The 26,200-nt window shown below is 32.8% G+C and overlaps 1 protein-coding gene across 1 annotated transcript; it reads left to right on the top strand.

Moving 5' to 3' along the window:
- The first annotated feature begins 568 nt into the window (after window positions 1–568).
- Window positions 569–20,217, top strand: LOC137397327 (TNF receptor-associated factor 3-like). Its single transcript, XM_068083617.1, has 9 exons — window positions 569–583; window positions 1,421–1,492; window positions 5,925–6,110; window positions 8,859–8,909; window positions 11,064–11,244; window positions 15,312–15,394; window positions 17,018–17,167; window positions 19,023–19,175; window positions 19,987–20,217. Exons 1-9 carry the CDS (start codon window positions 569–571, stop codon window positions 20,215–20,217), a joined length of 1,122 nt encoding a protein of 373 aa, XP_067939718.1.
- The last annotated feature ends 5,983 nt before the right edge of the window (window positions 20,218–26,200 follow it).

The raw sequence follows: 26,200 nt of genomic DNA, 5'->3' as shown, positions 1-26,200 counted from the left end.
TAAAAATTATAGAAATTATTGATTGCTACATGCAGCTTAGTTCACTAAAGTCTTTTTAAATCTTTCACCAAGTGAACATTTTAGATTATTCCAAAATTTCCAATGTCTCCAAGATATTTGTTTTGTTTTAATTGCGCAAGTTATTCTTAAAGTTTTAGCATATCAACAATGGGACAGTATTTTTTGTGAGGCTAAAATTTTGCACTACTTTTAAGCGTGTCTCAGTAAACTTAAACAATACACAAGAGTCTGAATTTGTGTGCCGCTATAATTTTAGTTAACCGATAAAAGGTAAGAGAAATTGCATAAGTGATTTAATTTTTTAGCTTGAGATTTTGCTTTAGACCTAGTTGTGCTGTTTTTACTGATCTTGGTAAAATTAAGTTCAATAAGATGATTTATTCAGTTTTTAGCACCCAGAACATTTTTCTTATGAAAAAGATTTCTACCTGCTGCCACATAGTAATCATACCACACATTCCATAAAGAACATCTTTTAGTAGGTCAGTAAAAAGACTGATACATATACTTGGTACTAGCGGTGCTAACAGCAACTTGGACTAACAATATGGCTGAGGCTTCGGTAAGAAAAGTAGAACATTTTTTGCTTGTCGGATGTTTCGACAATGACTGTCTTATAGTTTAGGCTTTATCACACCCATCGATAAAATTATATTTAAGTAAATAAAAAGATGTATAGGCATTGATACTGCTTATTCATAAACAGTGCATCTGTAATTTAAAGTAACTCATAAAGGCTCAAACTAAGCCAGGTTTAAAAGATCCCGTAACTATTTTGGACTTGATACAAAAGAACACCAATTATTTGAAAACCTGGCTTTTACAAATCTTTAAAAATACCACTTCTAATATCTATTGTCCTGTAATTAACTATAGAAATAAAAAAGTTTTTTAAGTAGAGCTCATTGGCAATAATAATAAAACAAGTTCTATGGTGTCATCTTTCCAATGATAGCAAATGAATGCTGCATCTCATGATAGTATCATACCTTACAAAATTGGATACGTGTAGTTATGTGCGCATGGTGAGTTCTTACTTTCCAGCTATAAAGCGTTAGCCAAATGTCTAAATTTAGTTTTAGTTTTCTTTGTAATCATAAATCATGATAACTAAAAACGGGATAGCTAAATGTAGTACTGAATTGAATAAGTGCAACTACTAAATTCATTTAACTAATTTTGATTTAAAACAATCATATGCTAGTGCTAAAAACAAACATATTATACAGATGTCTGTAACAGCTACAATATATATATATATATATATATATATATATATATATATATATATATATATATATATATATTAGTCATGCTAGAGCTTTAAAAATACATAAAAAATCGGATTTCACTGTTGATAGGAGCAATCTTTTCTACTAAACAGGTCAAACAATTTTAGGAACGCAATGAAGAAAAGCGGAAAAAGGCTGAATGTCCAGTCTGTGGAGCCCTATATGACAAAGAATATAAGGTAAGTGATTTTGCCTCATATATGTAGTTTAATAGTATTGCAATATCTTTAATCTATATATACATATATATACTGTAAAACCTTTAATTGAACGCAATCGCGCTCTGGCGTCATGGCGTTCAATTGATGCCATGGCGCTTTTTACCCCTTTTTCTATGGTCGCAGTTAATTGAAGGCATCATTCAAATTGAGGCTGGCGGACTATTTGTCAAGTAGCTCATCAAAATTTTCGGAAATTAAATTTAGCCCTATTACAGGCAAAGCCAATGTCACCTATATTTTGCCCTCTTTTTTCGGTGGAGCGATATTAAACCTTGCAATAAATGATGTAATAAATCTGCTAACTCACCTCTAACTTGTCAAAGATCTCTTAATAAATATTCATTGAGAAACAGAGAAATATCTCTACCAGTTGATATCTATTGATTGCAATTGACCTGTGATGGTGTTATAGCCTGTGCCCTTCTTTAGAATTTGTCGGCACTTTCAATTTTTAATTAATTTTAAATTTGAAGACATACTTCTATTGTATATCAAAGTTTACTAATTTTGCATAGAAGCTCATTTGCATCTTTGATATGTTTGCTACAGTTTGCAGACAAAACTAGCTTTTTATGTGCAATAGAAGAGTAGTTACGAGTGTCTATCAATTGTTGAACCATATTACTGCAAGGATGCTGGCAAATAATATGCTATAAATTTGCAAATTTATAAGTTATATAATGATAATCCACTGAATGCTACAAACATATCTTCATGAACAAGTGACATAAACAAGCCATAATCAGATTACATGCAGAAACAAAAATTTTTAACAACAATTTAAAAAAAATATTTTCATCGTTAGCTCAGGTAGCTGTGTTTTGCTTGTTGCTGTCAATTAAACAAATGTCTTCCGGTTGTGCAATACCTTCCACAATGTCTTCTGACCTCAATTCTTTGTTTGCACTGCTGAGATAATCGGTATTTGCGTACAAATAATTTTTGACAGAGCAAAACTTTTACGGGTGGCATTTACCAAGCATGCAATGCGTAAGTGTAGTTTGCTAAACGTAACCTTTAACCCAAACCTTGCAAACCACTTTTGATATATGTATATCGACGTATTAAAATAGCTCTAAACAAGGAACTGCTATTAGCCTGAGACAGATATTAATTATTTCTATGGTGTTGCTTTCAAAGTTCATCTAACATCATAAATTTAACCGCCTTTATACATGTGCTTCGAAGTATCAAGATCATATTAAACAAGGAGCTACTCTTAGCCGCTATTAATTATTTCTATAGTTTTGTTTTCAAAGTTTTACAAAAAAAGCTAAACGCTTTGAAGTTAAACAACGAGAGAATTGATTGTTGTTGATGTAAACGATTCATTATTAATACGATTTTGTGGACAATTTTTTACTGATCACTCGATGTTATGGGTTCATAAAAATCAAAAATAGTCAAATGTCACATGTGGCGGTCAAATGTAGGTGGCGTTCCAATAGAGGGTAGTGCTCCATTTTGGAACTCTTCTCTTGTAGTGGCAGTCAGGTAGTAGTAGCGCTCAAATAGAGGCGGCGTTCAATTAGAGGTTTTACAATATACATGTATATATAAACATATTTATAAATTGTTTGTTTATTATTTGTGCAACGTGGAGGGTCTACCTAGTTATTTTATATAAAATTTTAGTAGCAGATGTTATATTACTAAGAAAGAACAGCTTATTCTAAAACTTTTTCTCCAATAGTCTTAGTGAAAAAGTTAAATAATAGAGTGCAGCTGAACTTAAGAATAAGTCTGTCATAGTCCTAGTCACAAAATAAGGCAGGGGAGTAATGTGAGCGCTCACCACTGTCCACTAAACGGAAGAATAAAGCTTGTCTATAGTCTCTGGTATATATATATATATATATATATATAAAAATTGTTTCCTCACCCCGGATACCCCGTATGGGTGGTAAATTCTGCTCTAACTCGGGTCTCCTACCAGAGACCTGGGAGTTTGAGCACTCGTCTCAAGATCTTAGCTGTTCCCAATAGCGCACTTATATATATATATATATATATATATATATATATATATATATATATATATATATATATATATATATATACACTCAGTGCATCCAAAAGCCAAAAAGACTATATGCCATATTAGGTCTACATTAGATTCATGGCCTTCTAAAGGGGGCCGGGAATTCTTAGCCCAAATTCCTACAACATGGTCGGGCACACAAAAAATTTCCGCGTATACAACGATTAAAAGTTGACCTTATGAGTGTCACTAGCAGTCCTAGTCAAAATGGTAAAGCATTAGAATAACACTTGTCCTTAAAGATGGTCATGATCGCAATACTCGGTAAATTCTGGTTTTCTAGTTTTAAATAACAAAACTAAACAATCCTTTTATTAAAGAATTTTAGTGGTTGCGGAAAGCAGCCCAATATACCTGATTATAAAAAAGTCAACTCATGTGTCCACAGCAAAGCTGCTGTATTACAAAATTTCCATTATCATCTAACAAAGCCTCTTGTAAAATCTAAACTTATTTGTAAACCTCTGCAATATCAATATGTAACTTACTACATGCAAAGCCCAACTAGTGCATGACTTCTTTTAGATTATGGTATTGTATGAATCTTTAACTCTCTGACTAACATTAGATGTCCTTTAATATTTAAATGTTTTATAATAGAACTCGACACTCAGAATTTATTTTATCTTATTGCAAATTGTTTCATAAGAACAAATTATAAACACCTTTATTGAGAACAATTGTGCTTAACGCATTCAAAGATAGAATCTTGAGTGTCTGATGTCTAGTCGTATTGCATTTATACAAAAAACCAAAAGTTGCCAGATTGTGAATTAAGCTTTGCATTGCTTAAAGTGGACATACTTTTACACATTCAATTGACTCGTAGTCTGTCTGCTCTTTTTGCAATGAAGATTATTGTTCTATTTTGAATGCTAGTGGTAGAGTGGCGAGAATGGCGAGATTAGCAAAAGTGACGAGAGTAGCAAAAGTCGCAGGAGTGGTTCGAGCAGTAGAGAGTGGTGGAAGTGGTGGAAGTAGTAGAGAGTGGAACAAGTGGTAAAGAGTGGGATGGGTGGTAGAGAGTGGTAGAAGTGGTAGGATTGGTAGAATGGTAGTTTCTCAAACCAATATACATGTAGCAAAACTGGCTCTTGTACAAAGAAAATCTTTTGTGAAGCCTGTTGTTTATTCTCTGCATACCTATATTTGTTCAGTGTGACAGCTTCAGGCCAGACTACAATGTCAGAGTTGTATATTATTAGAAGTCTTATTTCAAATTACTTTTACCGACTTTCACACTACTTCAAATGTATGCTCACGCTAGTAGTTCCTGATTATATGAAAAGAATAGGAGTGTAACACTGAAGCTTGAACACAATAGCCGATAGCAACTATAGCAAGGATATAGCAAGGATATAGCAAGCCTATAGCAAGGAAAGCAACAACTGACGTTATTCCACCCATACTTTCGTTCTAAGCAATTTAACCACGATCAAGTGTTTTCAGATTAAATCTTGAAGCATCCTGGCAGTCAGATCATCTCAAACATAAAAATCAATTGCAAATGATAAAAAATACTATTATTTTCTGATAAAATCTTTAAAAATTTGTGCATTTTTTGTGACACAAACAGTTTAGGCAAATCTTTTTTTTGCAAACTTGCATAGTGCCACTTGCTCTGCCACAGTCTTGAGCATAAACTTATTAGGAAGTCAGCCAGCAAATGATTGGCAGATTAATGAGAATATTATATTAATCATTTCATACATATAATGTCAGTACAACAGCAATATGAGTCATCACTCATAAATAACGAAAAAGTAGTAATAATCTGTGATAGTAGGTAATAACTTAATAATTTACAGCAACAAAAAAATGTTAAAATTAATATGACTTGCAATTGCGGTTTCAACATTTTACAACAGGGATCGTCTGTGAAAGTCTATAAATAGTCTGTACAAGTCTGTACAAGTATATGAATACAGATTAATTGCGCGCAATGTGTATATTCAAAGTTAGGCTTAATCATTTGTACTACTTTGTAATTTCTAATGCTCTGCGTGCAACAGTAATTTATTCGGACGTTCGTTGTTGCTCTCCCCTTCTTTTCCATTCTGTGAGTCTACCTCTTTGATACTCAAATGAATCTTACTGCTGCAGTTTTATTAGTTTTTACAATTCAATTATTATTTTTGTCTATATCTATATCATCACAGCATTTACTCCAGCAGCGAAGTGTATTAATTTTTAATTTTAATAGGAATTATTGGCCATAAACACTGGCAATTGTTCACTTGCTTTCCAAGTAAACAATTGCTAGTGTTTACTTGGAACGCAAATGAAAAAAGGATTCAAAGGTAAACTTAACCTCTCTCTTCATGTGCGGATTTTCAATTTTGTTTACAGCTAATCGTTCATATGAGGACCAACATGTTTTGCCTGTCGGAGGCAGGAAAATGCTATTACTACAAGTATTGTAACTTTGAGGCAGAGGATGTCCAAGAGCTACGAAAGCATTTGCTGGCTTATGAAGATTTTCACCTGGAGAAAGTGACTCATCAAGTCGCTCATTCTACTTATGACTCTGAGCAGGTAAAGGATTTTTGCTGATTGCTGCAAGCAAGTACTACTAATTATTATCAAATACTAATAACCATTACCAACTAATAATTATCATTAGCAGATAAAATTAGTATTGCTCTCGACCTTGAGCCGAAAAAAACTATTACTATCAACACGGAGAAATAAAGAACTGTTACTTGATGTTATGAGCTGGTAAAAAATCATTACTATTAACAACAAAAAGGTAAAAGTTTGCGATCAGATTTGAGAAGTAGGCATTCTCTATCATTAAAAGTTAAACTTCAGCATGTATTTGGCTCCGTGATTAATTTGAACACAAGGCTTTAGAAGTTTCTTTTGACAATAGAGTGTTAAAAACAGAAGAGTAAAAATAAATTTACATCTTATCAGCAAAATGTGAGCTAGTTAAAGTATGTGAGCTGAAAAGTACGTGAAAAATGTTGAGGTTACATAACTCTATCTTTTTTATTTCTAAGTGTCGGTGTTACATTCAAGGGTACATTTTATTCGGTGTTTTGTATGAATTTAGTTTTTATTGTTGTACCTAATTTTTCAAATTTAGCTGTGCATGTGTTTATATATATATATAATCATATAAATATAAATGATAAATATATATATTTTTTTACATAGACATACATAAATTAATGTATATATAAATATATATATATATATGTATAAATATATATATTAATATATATAATAAATATATATATAAATATATATATATAAATATATATAATAAATATATATAATAAATATATATATAATATATATATATTAACTAAAAGCAAGTGCAAAAGCATATAAAAAGAGAACTCTACACTAAAAACCTAAAAGATTATTAGTGGAGTATGAAATATTTGAAAAATTATTGCGAAAAAAGTAATACTAATACGCAAATACTAAAAGTTTACTTTTTTCGCAATAATTTTTCAAATATATATATATATATATATATATATATATATATATATATATATATATATATATATATATATATATATATATAAACTATATTAAGAACTGAAAACTTTTAAAACATTTTACAACTTAGTTTCATGGTTTTTACCATTCATCAGGTAAAATTAAAATGAACTGAAGCTCATATGACTGTATGTAAAAACACATCAAGTAGCTTAACGATAAAGGCCAGCTACATATACGGTAATACAACAATTTAATTGGTTCATGTCACAGCATTGCAAATTAAGTGCTTATTTGAATGTCTGCACTTTGACACAAGCTCGTTTTTTGAGTTTAAGCTTGCAAGCTTGTAGTGCACTTAATTATATATATAGCCTATATATATATAGCCTATATATATAGCCTATATATATAGCCTATATATATGTAGCCTATATATATATATATAAGAATGTAAGAACAACTGTAATCCCAGTAGTCATTGGGGCACTGGGCGCAATAACACCGGCGCATAAAATGTGGCTTGCCCAAATACCAACAACAATCAACTCAGGTGAGTTGCAGAAAAGTACGCTATTGGGAACAGCTAAGATCTTGAGGCGAGTGCTCAAACTCCCAGGTCTCTGGTAGGAGACCCGAGTTAGAGCAAAATTTACCACCCATACGGGGTATCCGGGGTGAGGAAACAATTTATATATATATACATATGTATATATATACATGTATATATATACACTATTATAAAATATATATGTACATAATAAGTATAATAAATATACACATGTATGTATATGATAAAGTGGATATAAGATATAATTCATATACATATATATGATATATATACAACATATACATGTATTGTATATATATACTGTATATATGTTGTATATATATATATCGCATATATTTCATATATATAGCGTATATATAGCATATATATCATACATTTGTATATATATATATTAGCTGAATGTGCGGTGTTGTACGCGTATTAAAAATTAGCTTATAAACGGTTAGAGGTATTGTAGTTGCCTAGTGTTAGCCTGGCACATTTCCAAAGAGTAATTTGAAAAACTTACTAATAAAAGCAGTGAGATCAAGCATAAAGTTATGTTGTGCCGTAACCGACAGCGGTAGTGTATTTTCACTCACATAGCGACGTGTACCACCCAATGGATTCATCAATCTGACTAAATTGGTAAGTTTTTGCCTGCCAAATGAGATCAAATGTTCTGCAATACAATTCTTTTCGTTCTAATATTATAATACTATAGTTAGACACACGCACGCACGCACTCGCACGCACGGACACACATACACACACGCCCACACACAAACTTTGAGATTGACATATATATGATGTATATAATTCTTAAGTATATATATATAGTTTAAGTATATACATGTATATAGTTCTGCAGTACATACATGTATGTAATAGGTGTATATATCGTGCTATAACACTTTCTGTACTTAGCTCCAGTGTAAATTCTGTAACTTTTGTTGGTTTTGCTGGTGCGAACTTAATTCAAAAACTTGCAATAGTCATTTAAAAATATTTGCTGCAACATACAAGGGTGATAATGTAGGAGGCAAACTTAAAAATTAATTAATTTAGTTTGTCCGCTACAGGTTTAGCTGCTCTAATTTATGTAGCAGAAATCTTCATGTAGACTATATTCAGCTGTAGAATTTATTATTTCCTTGTTCTCTGACCATTTTATTTTTAAATATGGTGAGCACTGCTTTCATTAAATAACTTTTTTCATAACAAACATAGTCTCGCTAGATTCTTTATGAGATAGTACTCCAGTGTCACTTATATTACAGGGCTCATCCGAAAGAGGTGCTGAAGGTGGGCTGGAACCCTTGAGAATTGAAGTAGGTCATGGTTTTGGGAGTGTTTAAACAACTTTATCAAAGTTTAACAAAGTTTTGGTTTATTCTTCACTATATCAACTTTTTTTTACTTTTAGTTTCATAGCTGGTGTTACATGTACAGTAGATTACCAAAAATTTACTTACGAGTATCTGAAAAACAAGCACCACTTCACATCTGAATTAAAAACTAATAATAATAATAATACATAAAAATAATAATAAAACTAATAAAAATTATAATAATAAACCAATAATGCTCTATAGATGCATTCGTTTGACCATTGTCATCAAGATATCTGAGTCTTGCTTATAGCCAAATTTGTATCTAACTATTCGCTTGACTTCAGTTTTGTTGCCATGTCAGGTGCCATAAGAATGCAAAAACTACTTGTACTTGTTACTTTAAATGTAAAGTATATGATAAAACATATGATGAATAATTGTAAAACATATGATGAATAATTTGACATGGCAACGGTCATGGTAGATTGGTCGTATTTTTTTCTCAACTGAATTTTTTTTAAAGCGAGAAATTTTTAATAATTTTTAGGTAGAGATGAAACAAGCGTTAGTAATCTATCACATTACTCGTTAAAAAGCTGTTGCTGCCTAGTAGTTTAGAATACTTGACCTCTAAACAACAGGTTGTGGTTCAGTTCTAAAAAAACCACTGGTGGTATTTTTTAGAAACAAATATGAATAAACAAACCTTATGAATTATGAATATAATCAAACCTTATAATGTTCTCTGCAACTGGGTATGTATCTAGTCGTGGAAGTTTTTTGCCACCGAACTCAGACATGTCTAGCCAAAATCATAGAGCCATTGTTGTTTGCACAACAAGACTTTAAAAACAGCGTAGCCTCTACTTGTTGTAAACTGAGCAGACATCACACTCGATTCTCAAGGAGTTATGTTAGTTATAGGAAATACAAATAGTTGTTACTGCTCAACTCTTATATAATAGAGAATGGTAAACTGTTATTAATATTGCAGGTAACACCAACTACAAAACTTGGTATTGAAAGCCAAGTCAGCAAAGTGGAGGTGATTCTATTATTAACTTTCTTCATTCTATTTAAAATTTGCTACCATATGTTTGCTTTTTTTATCAATCAGCTCTCAATTTTTATCTTGAGAAAAAATATTTTTTATTCAAAATATTGCTCAAATTTCAATTTCTCAAAAAGCACCATAATAAAAATTTAAAATGTTTAACATTTTTCCCACAGGTAATTTCAAAGCAGTATTGTCACATCTTGTCAATTTTGTTAGATTAGCAGAAAGTTTAACCATGCTCACATTGCTAGTAATAATTATTTTCCCGTTTTATTACAGCTCAAAAATGTTTACTAAATTACACAGGTAAATCAAATCAAATGCAAGTGAACATAACTCTAATGTATTGTACATAGCTGAAATGAAAACTCAACTCAAACAACATAATAATACACATACCAATCTGGAGGCCAAATAAATACTCGCATCAAGTATTTTAAAATACATCTGATTTTATTCCAACAGCCAGTAATTTTACATTACATGTTTTGGACAATTGAAATACATTCAATTAGTTTACATGCTCATTATTATTCTCTATAACTTATAGTATATTCGATTGTTGCTAGAATATGCAATATGTATTCTAGTCACAAAATTTTTGCTTCGCAATAAATTTGAACTCGCAATCTTTATGTCTACAGATTATTGCACTAAGCTACTTGGTTATATTGCACTATATTGGAATAACTCAGCTCATATTTATTATATCAGTCAAAATAGATTCACTTGACACGCTTGCATTAGGTACTAGCACGTAACGTTAACTCTTAAAAGTTGGTTTCACAGCTTTTATTTTACTAAAGCAACTAGCTTACAAGTTTATTTTACTAGCTTAAGTTACTCACTTGGCAAATTTGCTAATTTTGTCATCGGCTGACTAGTCAACTTAGCCAATAGCAACTACATTACTCGCTATCGTTTATAAGCTGCTTTTTATTCCCTGTGCAACGCCCAATTATGATAAACGTCGTGCATTCAAGCCGTTTACACAATTGAAGCAAAAAACATCGACTATCTCACAGGTGAGTGTTAACAGCCAATATCTAACTTTAAATTTAATAGGTTAAAAATGTCTCAATCTAACTTTGCAGAGAAGGCTGGAGTCTATTGCTACAAAACTCGCTGACTTGGAGGAGAAGGAAGCTGCAATTATTCGTAACGCTGGTCCGATTGTCAGTGCCATTGAGCAAGTTCGAGGAACTCTCACCAAATGCTTGTCTCTGTCAAACACCGTAGACAATATTGCACAGGAGTTTAGACAAAGTGGATTAGGTAAGTAAACAATTGAACAGTTTAACTGGTTTCTCCGTAACTCAACAAAAACCTTTTACTATATAGTGCAAGTAAATATAACTCTGAAGTACTGCACATAGCTGACATGAGAACACAACTTAAACAGCATAATAATATACAATGTACATACAAATTTGAGACCAAATAAATGCACATATCAATCATTTTTAAAGACATCTGTTTTATTTCAGCTTAGCCAGTAATTTCACATTAAATGTTTTGGACAATTGAATTTAATTATTTTACATTTTCATTATTAATCTGTATAAAATATAACATATTCTATTATTGCTAAAAATAATAACATATAATCTAGCAACTAACCACAAAATTTATCCAGATGCCAATTTTTTTAATTTGTTTAAAGCTTGTGCACTTTTTAATCAAAATTTGTAAATTTCAATAATGCTTTGGGTATTTTAAAATACAACCATAGCATATATAAACAACAGTAAAATCTATGCTCTTCTAGGGTTGTGGCAATTACAAAAATATAATAACTGCCCATTGATAAGTACTTACTGATTGTTGTAAAATACTTTAAAGTTGGAATTAACCTTTACTTGGATATCTATGTGTGTATTTTAGTTCATCAATTAGTAGAAATATAACATTAGGCAAAATGAAGATATAGTTATAATATTAATTAAGTTAAACAAAATAAATGAAAGCTTAGTTCCTACACGTTAAGGCATGATGAGGCCCACACGCGCAGTAGCACTGCAGCTAGTCCTGACACTGGGCCCACAGGAATTGGCAAACCCAAACAGCAGGTCTAAATTAATCTAGGTTTAACAAATGGCTTTTAACATTAGCTCTAAAACTAGTAAATGCAGAGGTTTTGCATAAGTCTATTGGAAGACAGTTCCATTGTGCTAATACTCTGTATTTAATTCTTTTTTTACCAGAAGCAGCATAAAATAACGGTAAAGATAGATTAGCTTCTAAAAATCTGTTGTTTTAGTTTGAATCTGTCTTTGTTTTGTCATCACTTGAAGAAAACTTTGAATGAGCTATCAAGAGAATTTTATACGGATAAAGTTTATCAACAGGCAACACATAATTTAGTTGCATTACCAGTGCAGTAACATTAATAAGGGTTGCATGTTTTCAATGCTATGCAATATGTTATCAATATATATGTATATATATATATATATATATATATATATATATATATATATTTCTCTAAGTATGTGTGTTTTATGTCATATGTCTGCTTTCCGGCTATAGCTTTTAAAATTATGGAGTAAAGAATCCGTACCGAATAAGATGTGATTGTGGACCCGGCCTTTCACCAGTCCGACACCTTACCCAGTAGGCCACAGAAATTGAGTTGATCACTTGTCAATATAAGTCGCTATATGGGAGCACATACCCAACGGCATTGCATACCACGCAGAGTGATTGCGTAAATAAGTGATTGTCATTAGTTAGGCTTACTAAAATTTTTCATTGGCAGTGTGCCAGACTAATAGCAAGTGACAGGCAACTCTGACTACTTCTCATTGTTTATAAGCTGATTTTAATACCCAGTGATGGGTAGCACAGCTAGTTATTATCTATAGCGCAGACAGCAGTATTGTTGCAGTGGCTGTATTGCTTACCGCACAGTGTGCGATGCTGGATGCAGCAGGAGTGTTGTTAACAAGTATTTTGTAGTACTAGCTGCAGCAAAAACCTTTTCATAAGACTGTTACTACATACACGCACAGCACATTTTTGTGAAAAACTCATCAGAACATTAAGTATTGAGTTATCATTGATTCAATTACAACACAATTGTAAATGTTCCTCAAACTTGAGTGTGAGTGGAAAAACAAATTTATCACAATAGGCATGCTTTATTAAGTTGAAAAAAGAATCTATTATGGTTTTAATATAGGATGTAACCAGGAATATAATAAATAGACACTAATTTCATTTCAATAGTCATAATGCCTGACTCTCTATATTTAAAAGGAATGAAAGTTTAGCTCTGAGAATTGTGTACAATGCAGCATGGACGCTTAGAAACTGGTAGCATTTGTTGATCTGCAGTATAAAGTTTATACTAATGTGCTGGTGCAGTACACATGCAGTTTCAAGTGTTACGCATTTGAAGATGCACATTTGAAGCATGCATGAAATGCTAGATTTCAGGTAATACGTGATAAAAACAAATGTGCAGTAGTTAGTAGAGTCAGTAGTTAGTAAAGTCAGTAGTTAGTAGAGTCAGTAGTCAGTAGAGTCAGTAGTCAGTAGTTAGTAGAGTCAGTCGTCAGTAGTTAGTAGAGTCAGCAGTTAGTAGTTAGAAGATTCAGTAGTCATTAGTTAGTAGAGTCAGAAGTCAGTAGTTAGAATATTTAGTGGTCAGTAGTTAGTAGAGTCAGTAATCAGTAGTTAGAAAAGTCAGTAGTCAGTAGTTAGAAGATTCAGTAGTCAGTAGTTAGTAGAGTCAGTAGTCAGAAGTTAGAAAAGTAAGTAGTTAGTAGAGTCAGTAGTCAGTAGTTAGACGAGTCAGTAGTTAGTAGAATCAGTAGACAGTAGTTAGAAGAGTCAGTAGTAAGCAGTTAGTAAAGTCAGTAGTTAGTAAAGGCCAATTTGCAGTAGGAGTAGCAATAAATGTTTAATATGCTTTATAAAATTTTATTTTGCTGCAAAATTTCTGCTTACTGCACTGCAGCCCTGCACTGCACTGCTTACAGCACAGTGCAGTTCTGATGCATCATAACCTTGTGATTTACCAGTATTTAGACCATAATGTCATTTTACAGGTCCATATTCTCATGCCTCAAGTTTCTCAGATTTGGTCAAATTGGTCACTTTAATCCAGTGACAGAATGACAGAAAACTACTATGAATGACTCTGTTTTTCACAATCTATTTACCCAAAGCCTGTAAAAAGGAAACACCTTTTTTAACAAAATACTTGCAATTTGCGCGTAATAGCAATATAAATAATAATAGCAATAGTAGCAATAATAATAATAATACTAATAATATTGTTTGCAGAATGTTATATTGAGAAATTTTTGGGTTTGCGTCAATCGGGAGGTCGTCTTCAAAATGAAAATGACAAATATTTGCAAGTCAAGCTCGTTTTGTTATTAGCAAATCTTTATCAAAATTTTTCTGTTTTTAAAATATGAGCAAGAAAATGCTGTGCAAGCTGTTCTAATGATTTCACAGTTGAGGAGTTTTTATTTGGATTTGAGAAGTTCCGGATTGATGAATACATCCCTAACTATTGACTTTTGGTGAAGATTTCCCTACCTTTTTCAAAAAAGTGCCGAAGTTAATTCCCATCAAGCAAATTTCGATTGAGACACTTATCACACGGTAACTCAATGTGTGCACAACTCCAAATTCGCATCATCTACACAATAAAAATCTAGTGTATGTAAGCGAGTAACAAGTGCCATACGAGCATAAGCTTTTTTGTATGACGGCTTTATATTAGAAGTATAATGACAGACAGTATGCATGTTTCAAAAGTATGATTGTTAACTTTCCACGAAATCTTTAGTAAATTTTATTAAAAAGTATTGGTATTTTTCTATCATTTGCTATTTTTTTACGTTTGAGGTTATCTGATTGCCAGGGTGTTTTAAAATTAAAACCGATAGAACTTTATCGCAATTAAAAAGCTCAGATCAAGCGGAAGTGCAATTCTGACGTCTATACTTGTAAAGAAAACGACAGAACAGAGATTCATATAGCTGCAACTTGAACGCAATAGCCGATACCAACCATAGCAAAGATAGCAACTAGTGACATCACTTCACACATTTCTTATTCTGAGCGTTTTAAATGAAATCAAACGTCATGGATTTTAGTCTTGAAATATGTTGGCAATCATATCACCTCAAACATCAAAAACAATCGCAAATAATACTGATTCTTTCTGATAAAATCTGAAAGAATTTCAAAGAGTTTAATTTTTAACTTTCTTGAGTAAAACTTTCAATTTTGCCTTCAAGTTTAACCATGCAAAGAATATCTGATCTTTTACATTGCTGTATTTAAATTATTATTTTATTATTATTGTATTTCAATTATAACAGCTGACCTTCCTTCACAAGGACATCTACTCAGACAAACAAATGAAATGAATAAGAAACTAGTCCTTCTTGATAGGGCTTTGAAGGTAAGCAACCAATAATATGTTGCCTCTCTTTAAGTAAGCAACCAATAATATGTTGCCTCTCTTTTAGCAAGCAACAAATAATATGTTGCCTCTCTTTTAGTAAGCAACCAATAATATGTTGCCTCTCTTTTAGTAAGCAACCAATAATATGTTGCCTCTCTTTTAGCAAGCAACCAATAATATATTGCCTCTCTTTTAGCAAGCAACCAATAATATGTTGCCTATCTTTTAGCAACCAACCAATAATATGTTGCCTTTCTTTTAGCAACCAACCAATCCAGTTTGCGATGAGAAAAGCTTTTTATCTAACTTTTTTTCACAAAAGACTGTGTTTCCTAGCTGAACAAAAAATGTCCAACTCCTTTGTTGCTTTTGATTTCATGAGCAAATCAGCAAGACGCCCTTTTTTAAATTTATTATTAAAAAAAAGGCTTAATTTTTGTCTGCGACAAAAACAGTACGGAAATAATACATGAGGATAAAAATTTACAATTTACAAAAAAATTGAAGAATGCAGTTTATTTTCATTAAACTAAAAGCAGTTTAAAGTTTTTGAACAATTTTTTTCATTCTCTGCTCTTTTATTGAAGAGCTTTTAAGAACTTTTACCATTCAAATGTATTTTAATAAAAAGTACTAAAAACACAGTAGATCGTTGCCATACGAGTTTAATTTGTTCTGGTGTTGTCATCATCAGGCAAAAATGTCATTTATAGAGTGGTATGGAAACTCATAGTAATTATCTAATACAAACACCACCTGGTAAAGATCATGAAAACTTTATATAGCCACTGTACATACATGTATTAAAAATAAATAACAACATTATATGTTGACCTTACTAACTATAGTTACCTACAGCAACATTACCGCACTTATTGGTTATCATCTGCAAAAAAGATGTAGCATTAGAATAAACTAATGTATGTGCAGTACATACCGTAGTAAGTTCTTACCTTTGATACAAACGTATAACAAAAACTTTGAATCAAACCCAAATTAATTTAGCTTAATAAACAAAACACCCACTTAAAGCTAAGTTTTAATATTTGTTTTAGTAAACTAAACTTAAACTTTATTATTGGCTAAAATATTCTCACCTTTTTTTGTTCTGTTTCATTTTCACTGTAGCTAATAACGAGTGACGCTGAGCTAAAAGAAAAAGCGAGCATTGTATCTATTTCATGTTTTGTGAGAGTGATTTTGTCAAATAGCGTATCAGCTTTTTTATTAATCCCACATATTCAACTCACCAACAGCCAAATTTTAATTTCGAGACAAACTTTTGTTGATGTCGTATGGTGAGAAAATATTGGATAGAAAAGGCAAAAAATATTGGGTTCACATTACAAAGCAAAACATTGTGTAACAGGGTCCTCGTAGCCTGAGGGTGCACTGTACATGTAGTTGTTAATGAATTCAATTGGCCCTCCTGACTAGCTTCCGCCGCAGTAGCAATAACAGAAATAACAACTCCAACTATCAATAATATTGTATCGACATGCAGTACAAGCAGTAATCCTTTACGGGTGATTAATAAAGGACCTCTTTGAAATAAAATAATTTCACTTGCAAGGTTCCTAGATGTTCCTGCTTCTAAATGCAGTGTTCATATTTTGACAGGACAGAGAGCCGGTAAACTATAATGGAGACTACCTCTGGGTACTAGGAAACTATTGGACAAAATGTGAGCAAGCGTTGCTGAAAACCCGTACTAGCTGGACCAGTCCTCCATTTTATACATCAAGAGCTGGCTACAAGCTTTGCATTCAGGTTTGAAAGAGCAATTTTTGTAATTAAATTTGACAGTAAGCCATCATTCGTCGCGCCTACACAAAAAGTGATAATTCATTGAACAAAAACTAATTTTTAACGCCACCTTTTCATCAGTTGTACATAAGTGCTTTCCTCTTTTTCATGTTTAATATGCAATTCTGAGAGCAGACAGCATCTAAGAGGTTAAAGATTAATATGATAAAGACTGTCTAAAGCCATTTTCACTTTTATACTAATCGAAACAACAAAAAACCAGCAAACTGTGATGAGCTCGAACACATGGTTAACTCGAACGGTTTCTTTGATCCGTTCCCACGTAATGATAAATTGCTTTAGATAACTCAACCTTAACTTCATTAACTCGAACAGTTTTTTGCCCAACGGCTACCGAAACGGTTGCTAACGCTTTAGAAAATAACTTTTTTCCAAGCCATAGAAGTAAACCTCAACTTTTCATAATTTATAGGCGTCGTTATTACCACCATCGGCAAATTATGTTTGTCAACGAACTTTCTAAAGGTTTGGTGAAATTTGATTTTTACCGAACATCCGTCTAGCGATGGCCCTTTAGAAGCTGGGAAAAGTGAGGTAACCTTCGCATAGATTTCAAGAAAAATCGACAAAATTGATCTTGGTTGAAACGCTCAAAAGAAAAATATGTCTTTTCTTCTGAGCATTTCAACAACGATCAAGTTTTGCAAATTTTAATCTAAAAATGTCCTGGCAAATTGGCAATAACATTACCTCAAACAACAAACCAATTTCAAGTGATAGAAAAATCTCTATACTTTTTGATAAAAAAGTTTTAAACTTTACATTAGAAGCATTTAATTTGAAACAAGCCATTTATGCTTTTGATTTACATGTATATTATAGTTTGTATATGTACATGTATCTACAAGTAAATAAATAAATACATGGATTTGTGACAGTGCTCTGATAACTTGAACGCTCTGATAACTTGAACACTTTCGCTGGGTCTCGTGAAGTTCGAGTGATCCATGTTTGACTGTATTTAGTTGTTAGTTTTGTAATTTATGTTTGACAAAATAGCCAAAGATTTCTGTTGTTTTGTATTTGATTATTTAGCTATATGTAATCTAATCATATATTAGAAAAAGCTGTTTATATTTTTAGATAATTTATCAAGAACTATGTGTATTACTGAATAAAAGTAAAGCTAGTTGTATCATTTCCGAATATACCTCAAGAACTCTATAACTAGGAGCAGACAACTTCTGGTTTTATTACCCATTGCCATCTAACACTCTGTTTAAAGATGTTGAAGATGTAATTACACAAAATCTACAGTAAATTTTTTATCGAAAGTGTCAGTACTGTTCCATCATTCAGGATTGTTTTTAATGTTTGAGGTGATTTGAGTGCCAAGATATTTCAAGATTGAAATTTATTAAACATGATCTCAGTTGAAATGCTTAAATTCAGCAATTAGAGCATCTATATTTGCAAAGACACTGACATAATGCTGACTGACTGACTGACTAGTGAATACCGACTGAGGCATAATGCTGACTGACTGACTAGTGAATACCGACTGGGGTGTAATGCTGCAATTTGAACTCAACAGCCGATATCAACTATCGCAATAATAACAACTAGTGACGTCACTTTGCGTGCGCTTTTCTTTGAAGGATTTAAATTGCAATCGAGTTTTAATCTTGAAAATTTCTGGCAACCAGACTACCTCAAACATCAAAAGCAATCGCAAAAATCAAAAAATATTGATAAATTATGATAAAATCCACCAAAATTTTGTATAAATTCATCTTTGTATTAATAGTGATTGCTGATTGGCTGATTGCTCAAAGATTCAATGTTGTACATTTTACAGATCTTTCTAAATTATGATGGCCAAGATGGGTCTGTCGGGATGTATGTAGCTCTTTGTTCTGGGGAACACGATGACTTTTTACAATGGCCTTTTGACAGAGCGCTCTTGTTTAGTGTACTTGGACCCCGTCATGCGATTCAGATGCACTATATCGTAAGTTTGTTTGTACATGTATTTACACAAAAATTATTAAAACTATTAAAATTAGTTATATTTAAACCAAAAATAAATTATATTTAAACACAACAAAAAAAGATTTGTGTTTAAAAATATAAATATTCAACTTAGTGTATTGACAAAAGTACAAAGATAAAAATAAAATGGCTCGTCCAAAACAACATAAACGCTTAAGAGTACATAAGCATAGTGTATAATGTACAGTGCACAATACATAGTGCATAATGTATAGTGCTAAAGGTATAATGTGTTTTCCATATAGTGCATATAACACATAAAGAATAATGTATAGCGCATATACAGTAAAACTATTTTACAGCACATAGTATAAATCGCATTGAGCATTGTTCATAGTGCTTAGTGCATAATGCACCGTGTGCAATGCATAGTCACTAGTGCATAGTACATAATTTATTTAACATAATGCTTAGTAAATAATGCATAGTGCATAGAGAATAATGTATAGCGCATACACAGTAAATATATTTACAGCACATAGTATAAACTGCATTGTGCATAGTGCATACTGCATTGTGCATAATACATAGTGCATAGTGCATGAATGTATAGTGCATATTACGGCTTAGATAGTGCATATTGAATAATGCACCGTGTATATCGCACTCTGTATTTTGTTTAGTGTATCATTATGCGAGTTTCCTTTAGTCAGGATTTTTAAAGTTGGCTAACACGATGTATATTTGATCATTTTTGATGATGCTTATTCTTTGGTGAAACTCAATATTTGTATCGAAGAAAAGATTAAAAATTTGTTTTTGTTTTTTAGGTAAATCCAAACGACCCAGGGGCCAGAAAACCACAAAATAATGCATTACAAAAAATGGGATTTGATGCCATTATTACGAGGCAAGTGTTAGAGAGTCCTCTATTTCGCACAAATGGAAAGATTCATTTTCGTCTTCAAGTTCTATCCAAGGCTGAGTTTAGTGATGTACCAGTTGTCAATTCTGCCGAGGTTAGCCCAGAGTTGGAGGAAGAATGTCAAATACTGAACTAACCCTTATCATTACTTTGTCGCTTATTGTTGACGATGTCAGAAATGGCCGACAAGGTTTCTCGTATATTGTTCTATCAAAAAAAAAGATTTGTACACGAAGTAATTGTATTAGTTAATTGAATGAATATTATTGTTTATTACATATTTTTCTGTTAATTAAACTAATTTTTTTGGCATTTTAAGAAGCTTTATAAATATTGTTGTTGAACACCAGAGTTTTAATTTGAGGATGATTGGTCATTTCAAGTATTTTGGAATTAAATGTATTTTAATTATATGAAAGCTCTGTTAAAATATAAAAAATTTAATCCTAGTTTTTAAAACTTTGTTATCTCATCAGTGACATTGGGGGATAGATAAGCGGTCACTTGCTAGTTGTCACCATTGCATCAGGTCAGTTATAAGGTCAATTATAAATATGATCCAATATTATATTATTATATTATACTCAGTATTCTACTCACATATTGGTTGTTACTCCAGGGTTTTTTAAAAGTCATTGATTAACGATAAAGTAGCAACAACTATTTTAACTAATATTAGACAGAGGTTTTCCAACAGTTTGTAAAACTACATACAGTTGCAGTTCGGTACCTTCATCAGTCGCTGAAATAGCATTTACATTGTCTTGATAAGGATAGTGTGGCCTAGTCGATCAGTTTTGACATTTTTCTATACTTTAAGAGTTTGAATTGATATAAAAATCTAGAAAGTTGCAACTCTCAAAGATGAATATGTTTGCTAATATATAGGAATAGTTTAACTTTTTACCACCACTTGTATCAAAAAATACAGCAAATTTTAGGGTCTAGAAAAATTGGATAACTGCACCCCAAAACCGGGGCACAGTAAACATACGTGATGCTTTTTTCAAGGATTTTTTGATGTTAACAAATACATATTGCATTTTAGTTGCAGCTTTTCGCTTCTGTCGGTCTTTTCTGTCAGTATCTTTGCCATTATAGACTTAGCAACTTTCATTTGATCTGAGCATTTGAACTGCAGTAAATTTCTTTTGATTTGAATATTAAAACATATTGGCATGAGGTCACCTCAAACACCAAAAGCGAATGATAAAAGGATAACACTATTTTCTAATCCATTCTATTAACATTTTGTGCAAGTTTATTTTGACTACGCACCAGCATACGACGAATATTGGCAATATTTACTAAATTTTCATGCAGAGAGTTTAGTGACACCTTTGTGCACCAATGCCAAATCGATGTGATGTTCCAAAAAACAGAAAATGTTCCCATAGTTGAATAATGGTTGTACGCAGTCTTTGTCAAGTTTGTATTCTTAAACCATAACTGTCACGAACAACTTTTATTGTATTTACTAGGTAAATCAGACACGCTGATTCCGATTTTGTACTCAAAATAAAGATTAGTTCACTAACCTTCAAAGTCATTTAGGCTTTTTTAAAGCGTTTCAATATTCGTTTCGAAAACAACACAATCGGCATTACAAGCTCCGCCCATAATTATGTGACGAAACCTAGCTTTTTCAGAAACGAAAGTTAGGAATGTTTAGTCCGATTTAGAATAATAGAGATGGGTGTCCTAAAACCCATTATTATCTAAATCCAGCCTGTAAAATAATTTTAGTTTTTTATGAAAGGGATATAAACTATTTAAAATTGCTCGCAGCTTGTTACATGACGTTTAAATGGGCTGGACGCCGAGAAAAATGAGCTCAAAAAGCGCGGTTTTACCACAAGCTAGCGTTGTTATCGCGCTTTTTAAATATGCAATGCTAAATAGCTTATCTACCTTTAAGAAAAGACTGATATTATTTTAAGGCTGAATTTAGATATTAATGGATTTTAAAACACCCATCTTTATTATTCTAAATCAGTCTAAACATCCCTACGCGACTTCTGTTCCTAAAAAGCTAGGTTACGTCACGTATTTATGGGCGGAGCTTGTTATGCCGATCGTGTTGTTTTCGAAACCGATATTAAAACGCTATAAAAAATCCTTCATTACTCTGAAAGTTAGTGGCCTAATCTTTATTTTGATTACAAAATCGGAATCAGCCTGTCTGATTTACCTAGCAAATACGATAAAAGTTGTTCGTGGCAGTTATGGTTTAACAAGCCAAGGACAAAACAAGCCACAGATGATCAGAAAACAACTGCCATTTCAATACGTATGCACACGCATAAGTGTGGCAACTTAAGTTCGTTTTCTTAGCACAAATACGGCACATCACACAGATATTTCACTTCTAAGCAGTGACACTGAATCATGACAGAATGAGAACAACTCAGCTGTTTCCATGATGGCATTGCAGCGCCGCATGGGGGTGTAATGCCACCCCCTACATAAACTTGTTTTTGTATAGAAACTTGGTAAATATAGCAATTCTTGGCTTCCCATTTTGGTTTTCTAATAATCAGATTTATCTATTTAAGCCATAAATCAAGTTAGTTATTATTTGAAACTATTATGCCCTATCACAAGCTTGATTTTGTGCTTTTAGTAAACATTTTCAAGTAAGAATAAACAGATGATCATACCACCCTACAAGTTTTTGGATGTTTTAGGCTGTAAGCTTTCTGAAAAGCTTAAAAGTTTAATTGTTGTTTGAAGTATAGCACAGATAGAACATACACACAAATATCTTTCATTGGGTGCAGACCAAAATTTTAAAACTTATCTAAAAGGCGAATTGTTTTCAACACAAAACTGTTTCACGGTACCACTCATCAGGTGTCTTGTTCTTTTTTAAACAAGGACACTCAAATATACATACATATATATAATACACTATAATATTATATTATATATTATATATTTACTTGTTACTATTAGTGTAATAGAGTTCTTTCGTAGCTTTAAATTTTACCTTATCTTATTTATGTTTAAATATAAAAATACTTTTGAACATAAACGTAGATTAACTACTTATGCTATATATTCACAAAACGCTGCCGGCATCGACTTCCTAAAGCTCATAGACCAACTGGCTGTTTTCCGAATAGTTTTCTACGATACACTATAGCTTGCTCAAATTTGTTGACATGCAATCTTTTCTTGTGCATATATTGCTGTGATACTTAAAAAGGCAGCAAAGCTGCACATAACAAAACTTTAGACAGCATCAACTTCTATTGATGCTGTCTAAAGTTGATCATAAGGAAATACAAATTAGTAATATTTAAAAATAAACTAGCAAAAAATTTTTGTGGTTTTTGTCAAAAATTATCAGTATTTTTCTATCATTTGCGGTTGTTTCTGATTTTTTGAGTGATCTGACCGCCAAAATGTTACAAGATTAAAATTGGCAAAATATGATCGCAGTTAAAATGTTCAGATCAATCGAAAGTACGATCAGTTCTATGGTTGCAAGGAGACTGACAAACTATAGACACGTAACGCTGCAATTTGAGTGCAATAGCCAATATCAACTATAGCAACAATAACAACTAGTGACATCATTCCTCGCGTGTATTTCCGAACGTTTTAACCGCAATCAAGTTTTGTCGATTTTAATCTGGAAACATCTTGGAAGTCAGATTATATCAAACATCAAACACAATTGCACATAATAGAAAAATGCCAATCCTTTCTGATGAAACTTATTAAAATTTATGTAAGTTAATCTTTAATTAATGAAAATATGGAATGATAACAATTAATATTATTTAGTGCAATCATTTATTTTGTGTTCATTAAATCAAGTATTTTGAAGTTTGTTGGATGAGTCCTTAATAGAAATATATCTATAAATATATATACTGTACATATCAATATATATATTTATATATGTATCTGTATATACAAACGTACAGTTACATTTATATATATTTATGTATATATACTTATGTCATTCTTATATATATATATATTTATGTATAGGTATATATATTTATATTTAAATTAAAAAAATATATATATACATGTATATATATATATATATATATATATATATATATATATATATTTATGTATTTATAAAAATATATACATATATATATATATTTTTTTTTTCTTATTTAGATATAAATATATATACATATACATAAATATATATACATGTATATTCTTTAAATGAACTTATTTGTCACTATTTTGTGTTAATCTATAATAACATAAATGCCAGTTATACCATTTATACTTGTTTTATTGCTGATCAAATCTTGAGGGTGAATGAATGCTTGACGGGATTTATTTTAAGTAGGTCAAGGCTCTGCGCTAGGTGCAGCCTCAGTAGGTGAATCTCCTTGCGTAGTTTCTGTTGGCACCGTGCCAGGAGACTCTGGATCTGATGTACCCTCAGTAGCTGGTGGCTCATCAGCCGCAGGTGATCCACCATTTGCAGGTGACACATCAGTGCCGGAAGAATTGGCAGCTGCTGGTGGGTCACTAGCAACAGGGTTTTCATCAACAGCCGGAGTGGCAGCGGTTTCAGGAGACTCATCAGAAGCAGGGTTGTCACCTGTCGCAGCAGTTGCAGGTGGCTCTGCGGAAGCCGCTGTTTCATTTGTGGCAGCAGCCGCAGGTGGTTCTTCAGAAGCAGGAGTGTCATTTTCAACAGGAGAGACATCAGTTGCAGGTGACTCTTCAGTCACAGGGTTGTCATCTGTCACAGCAGTTGCAGGTGGATCTTCGGAAGCAGGAGTTTCATTTGTGGCAGCAGCCGCAAGTGGCTCTTCAGGAGCAGGGGCATCACTTGCAACAGGAGAGGCATCAGTTGCAGGTGACTCTTCAGTCACAGGGTTGTCATCTGTCGCAGCAGTTGCAGGTGGATCTTCAGAAGCAGGAGTTTCATTTGTGGCAGCAGCCGCAAGTGGCTCTTCGGGAGCAGGGGCATCACTCACAACAGGAGAGGCATCAGTTGCAGGTGACTCTTCAGTCACAGGGTTGTCATCAGTCTTAGCAGTTGCAGATGGATCTTCAGTAACAGGGTTATCATCAGTAGCAGCAGTTGTGGGTGGCTCATCAGAAGCAGAAGATGGAATAGTTGCAGGTGACTCTTTCTTTTTAAGTGTTTCATCAGTACCAGAAGAGTCTTGGTCAGCAGGTGACTGACCAGGTTCAAGGTTTTCATCGGTGGCAGATGTCATATTTTCAACGGGTGACTCGTCTTTAGGCTCTGGTAAAGTGGTTTCCGGTACATTCTCTGCTGAAGATTTGGATTGAGCAGTTTGATCCAGGGGCATTCCTGATTCAGCAGGTGTTTGTTGATTTGGATCCGATTCAGCAGATGCTTGATGCCAACCATTTTCAAGTAAAGGTACATTCTCAGTTGTCATAGGGCCGTCTTGCCCTGCGTTGGCTTTTTCTGGAAGCTGATCCTTCTGAAACTCCTCAGAGGAAATTACAAGCTGTTTTCTGCACGGGCCTCTTGCAACTTTGATCTTAATGAATATCTGATTGTTAGCAAGGAATTCATTGGTTTCTACATTTCTGTGAAGAGCAAATGCCTCAATTCCTAAAGCTTGACCCATATTTTTGGGAGGCCGCTGAGCGTAGCACTCTGAGGTGTCTACCTGTAAAAAGGAACCAATTATGTGTAATGATCTGCAGTATTTGGATGACAACTAATAAGTTTTCATACTGCTAAAGTGTAGTGACACTTAGCTAAACCATTACCAAACCCCTACAGAACGCTGAAAAGCAGATCATGTGTTCATAGAGTGCTATAGTAGAGCAATGGTCGTTTGACACTTTTGTATCAAGGTCAAGCAAGATATATGCATGCAAGCGCTGCGCCATTGATGGCTGAGGACATTTCTATGGCACAAAGGTGACGAACCGCATGGGTTTTTCACTTCCAAACAGCTACACTGAATCACAACAGAATGAGAGTGACATGGATGTTTTTATGATGACATTACAGTGCCCAATGGGAGCACGTCACAACAGCACAATGGTTATAATGCCTGACCACCTATCTCGAAATGAAACGGAAGTTAGAGTGCAAGTTTATGAGCTTGCTGAACATAGTATCACACAATATTGTGACAGTGCAG

Source organism: Watersipora subatra, chromosome 5, assembly GCF_963576615.1.
Source record: "Watersipora subatra chromosome 5, tzWatSuba1.1, whole genome shotgun sequence".
Classification (NCBI taxonomy): domain Eukaryota; kingdom Metazoa; phylum Bryozoa; class Gymnolaemata; order Cheilostomatida; family Watersiporidae; genus Watersipora; species Watersipora subatra.
The sequence above is the reverse complement of the archived record's forward strand: the minus strand, read 5'-3'. Positions and strand labels throughout refer to the sequence as shown.

Coding starts and splice junctions, on each gene's coding strand:
- LOC137397327 (XM_068083617.1), top strand. Junction 1,493..5,924: donor TATATGACAAAGAATATAAG/GTAAGTGATTTT, acceptor TTTTGTTTACAG/CTAATCGTTCATATGAGGAC. Junction 11,245..15,311: donor GTTTAGACAAAGTGGATTAG/GTAAGTAAACAA, acceptor CAATTATAACAG/CTGACCTTCCTTCACAAGGA.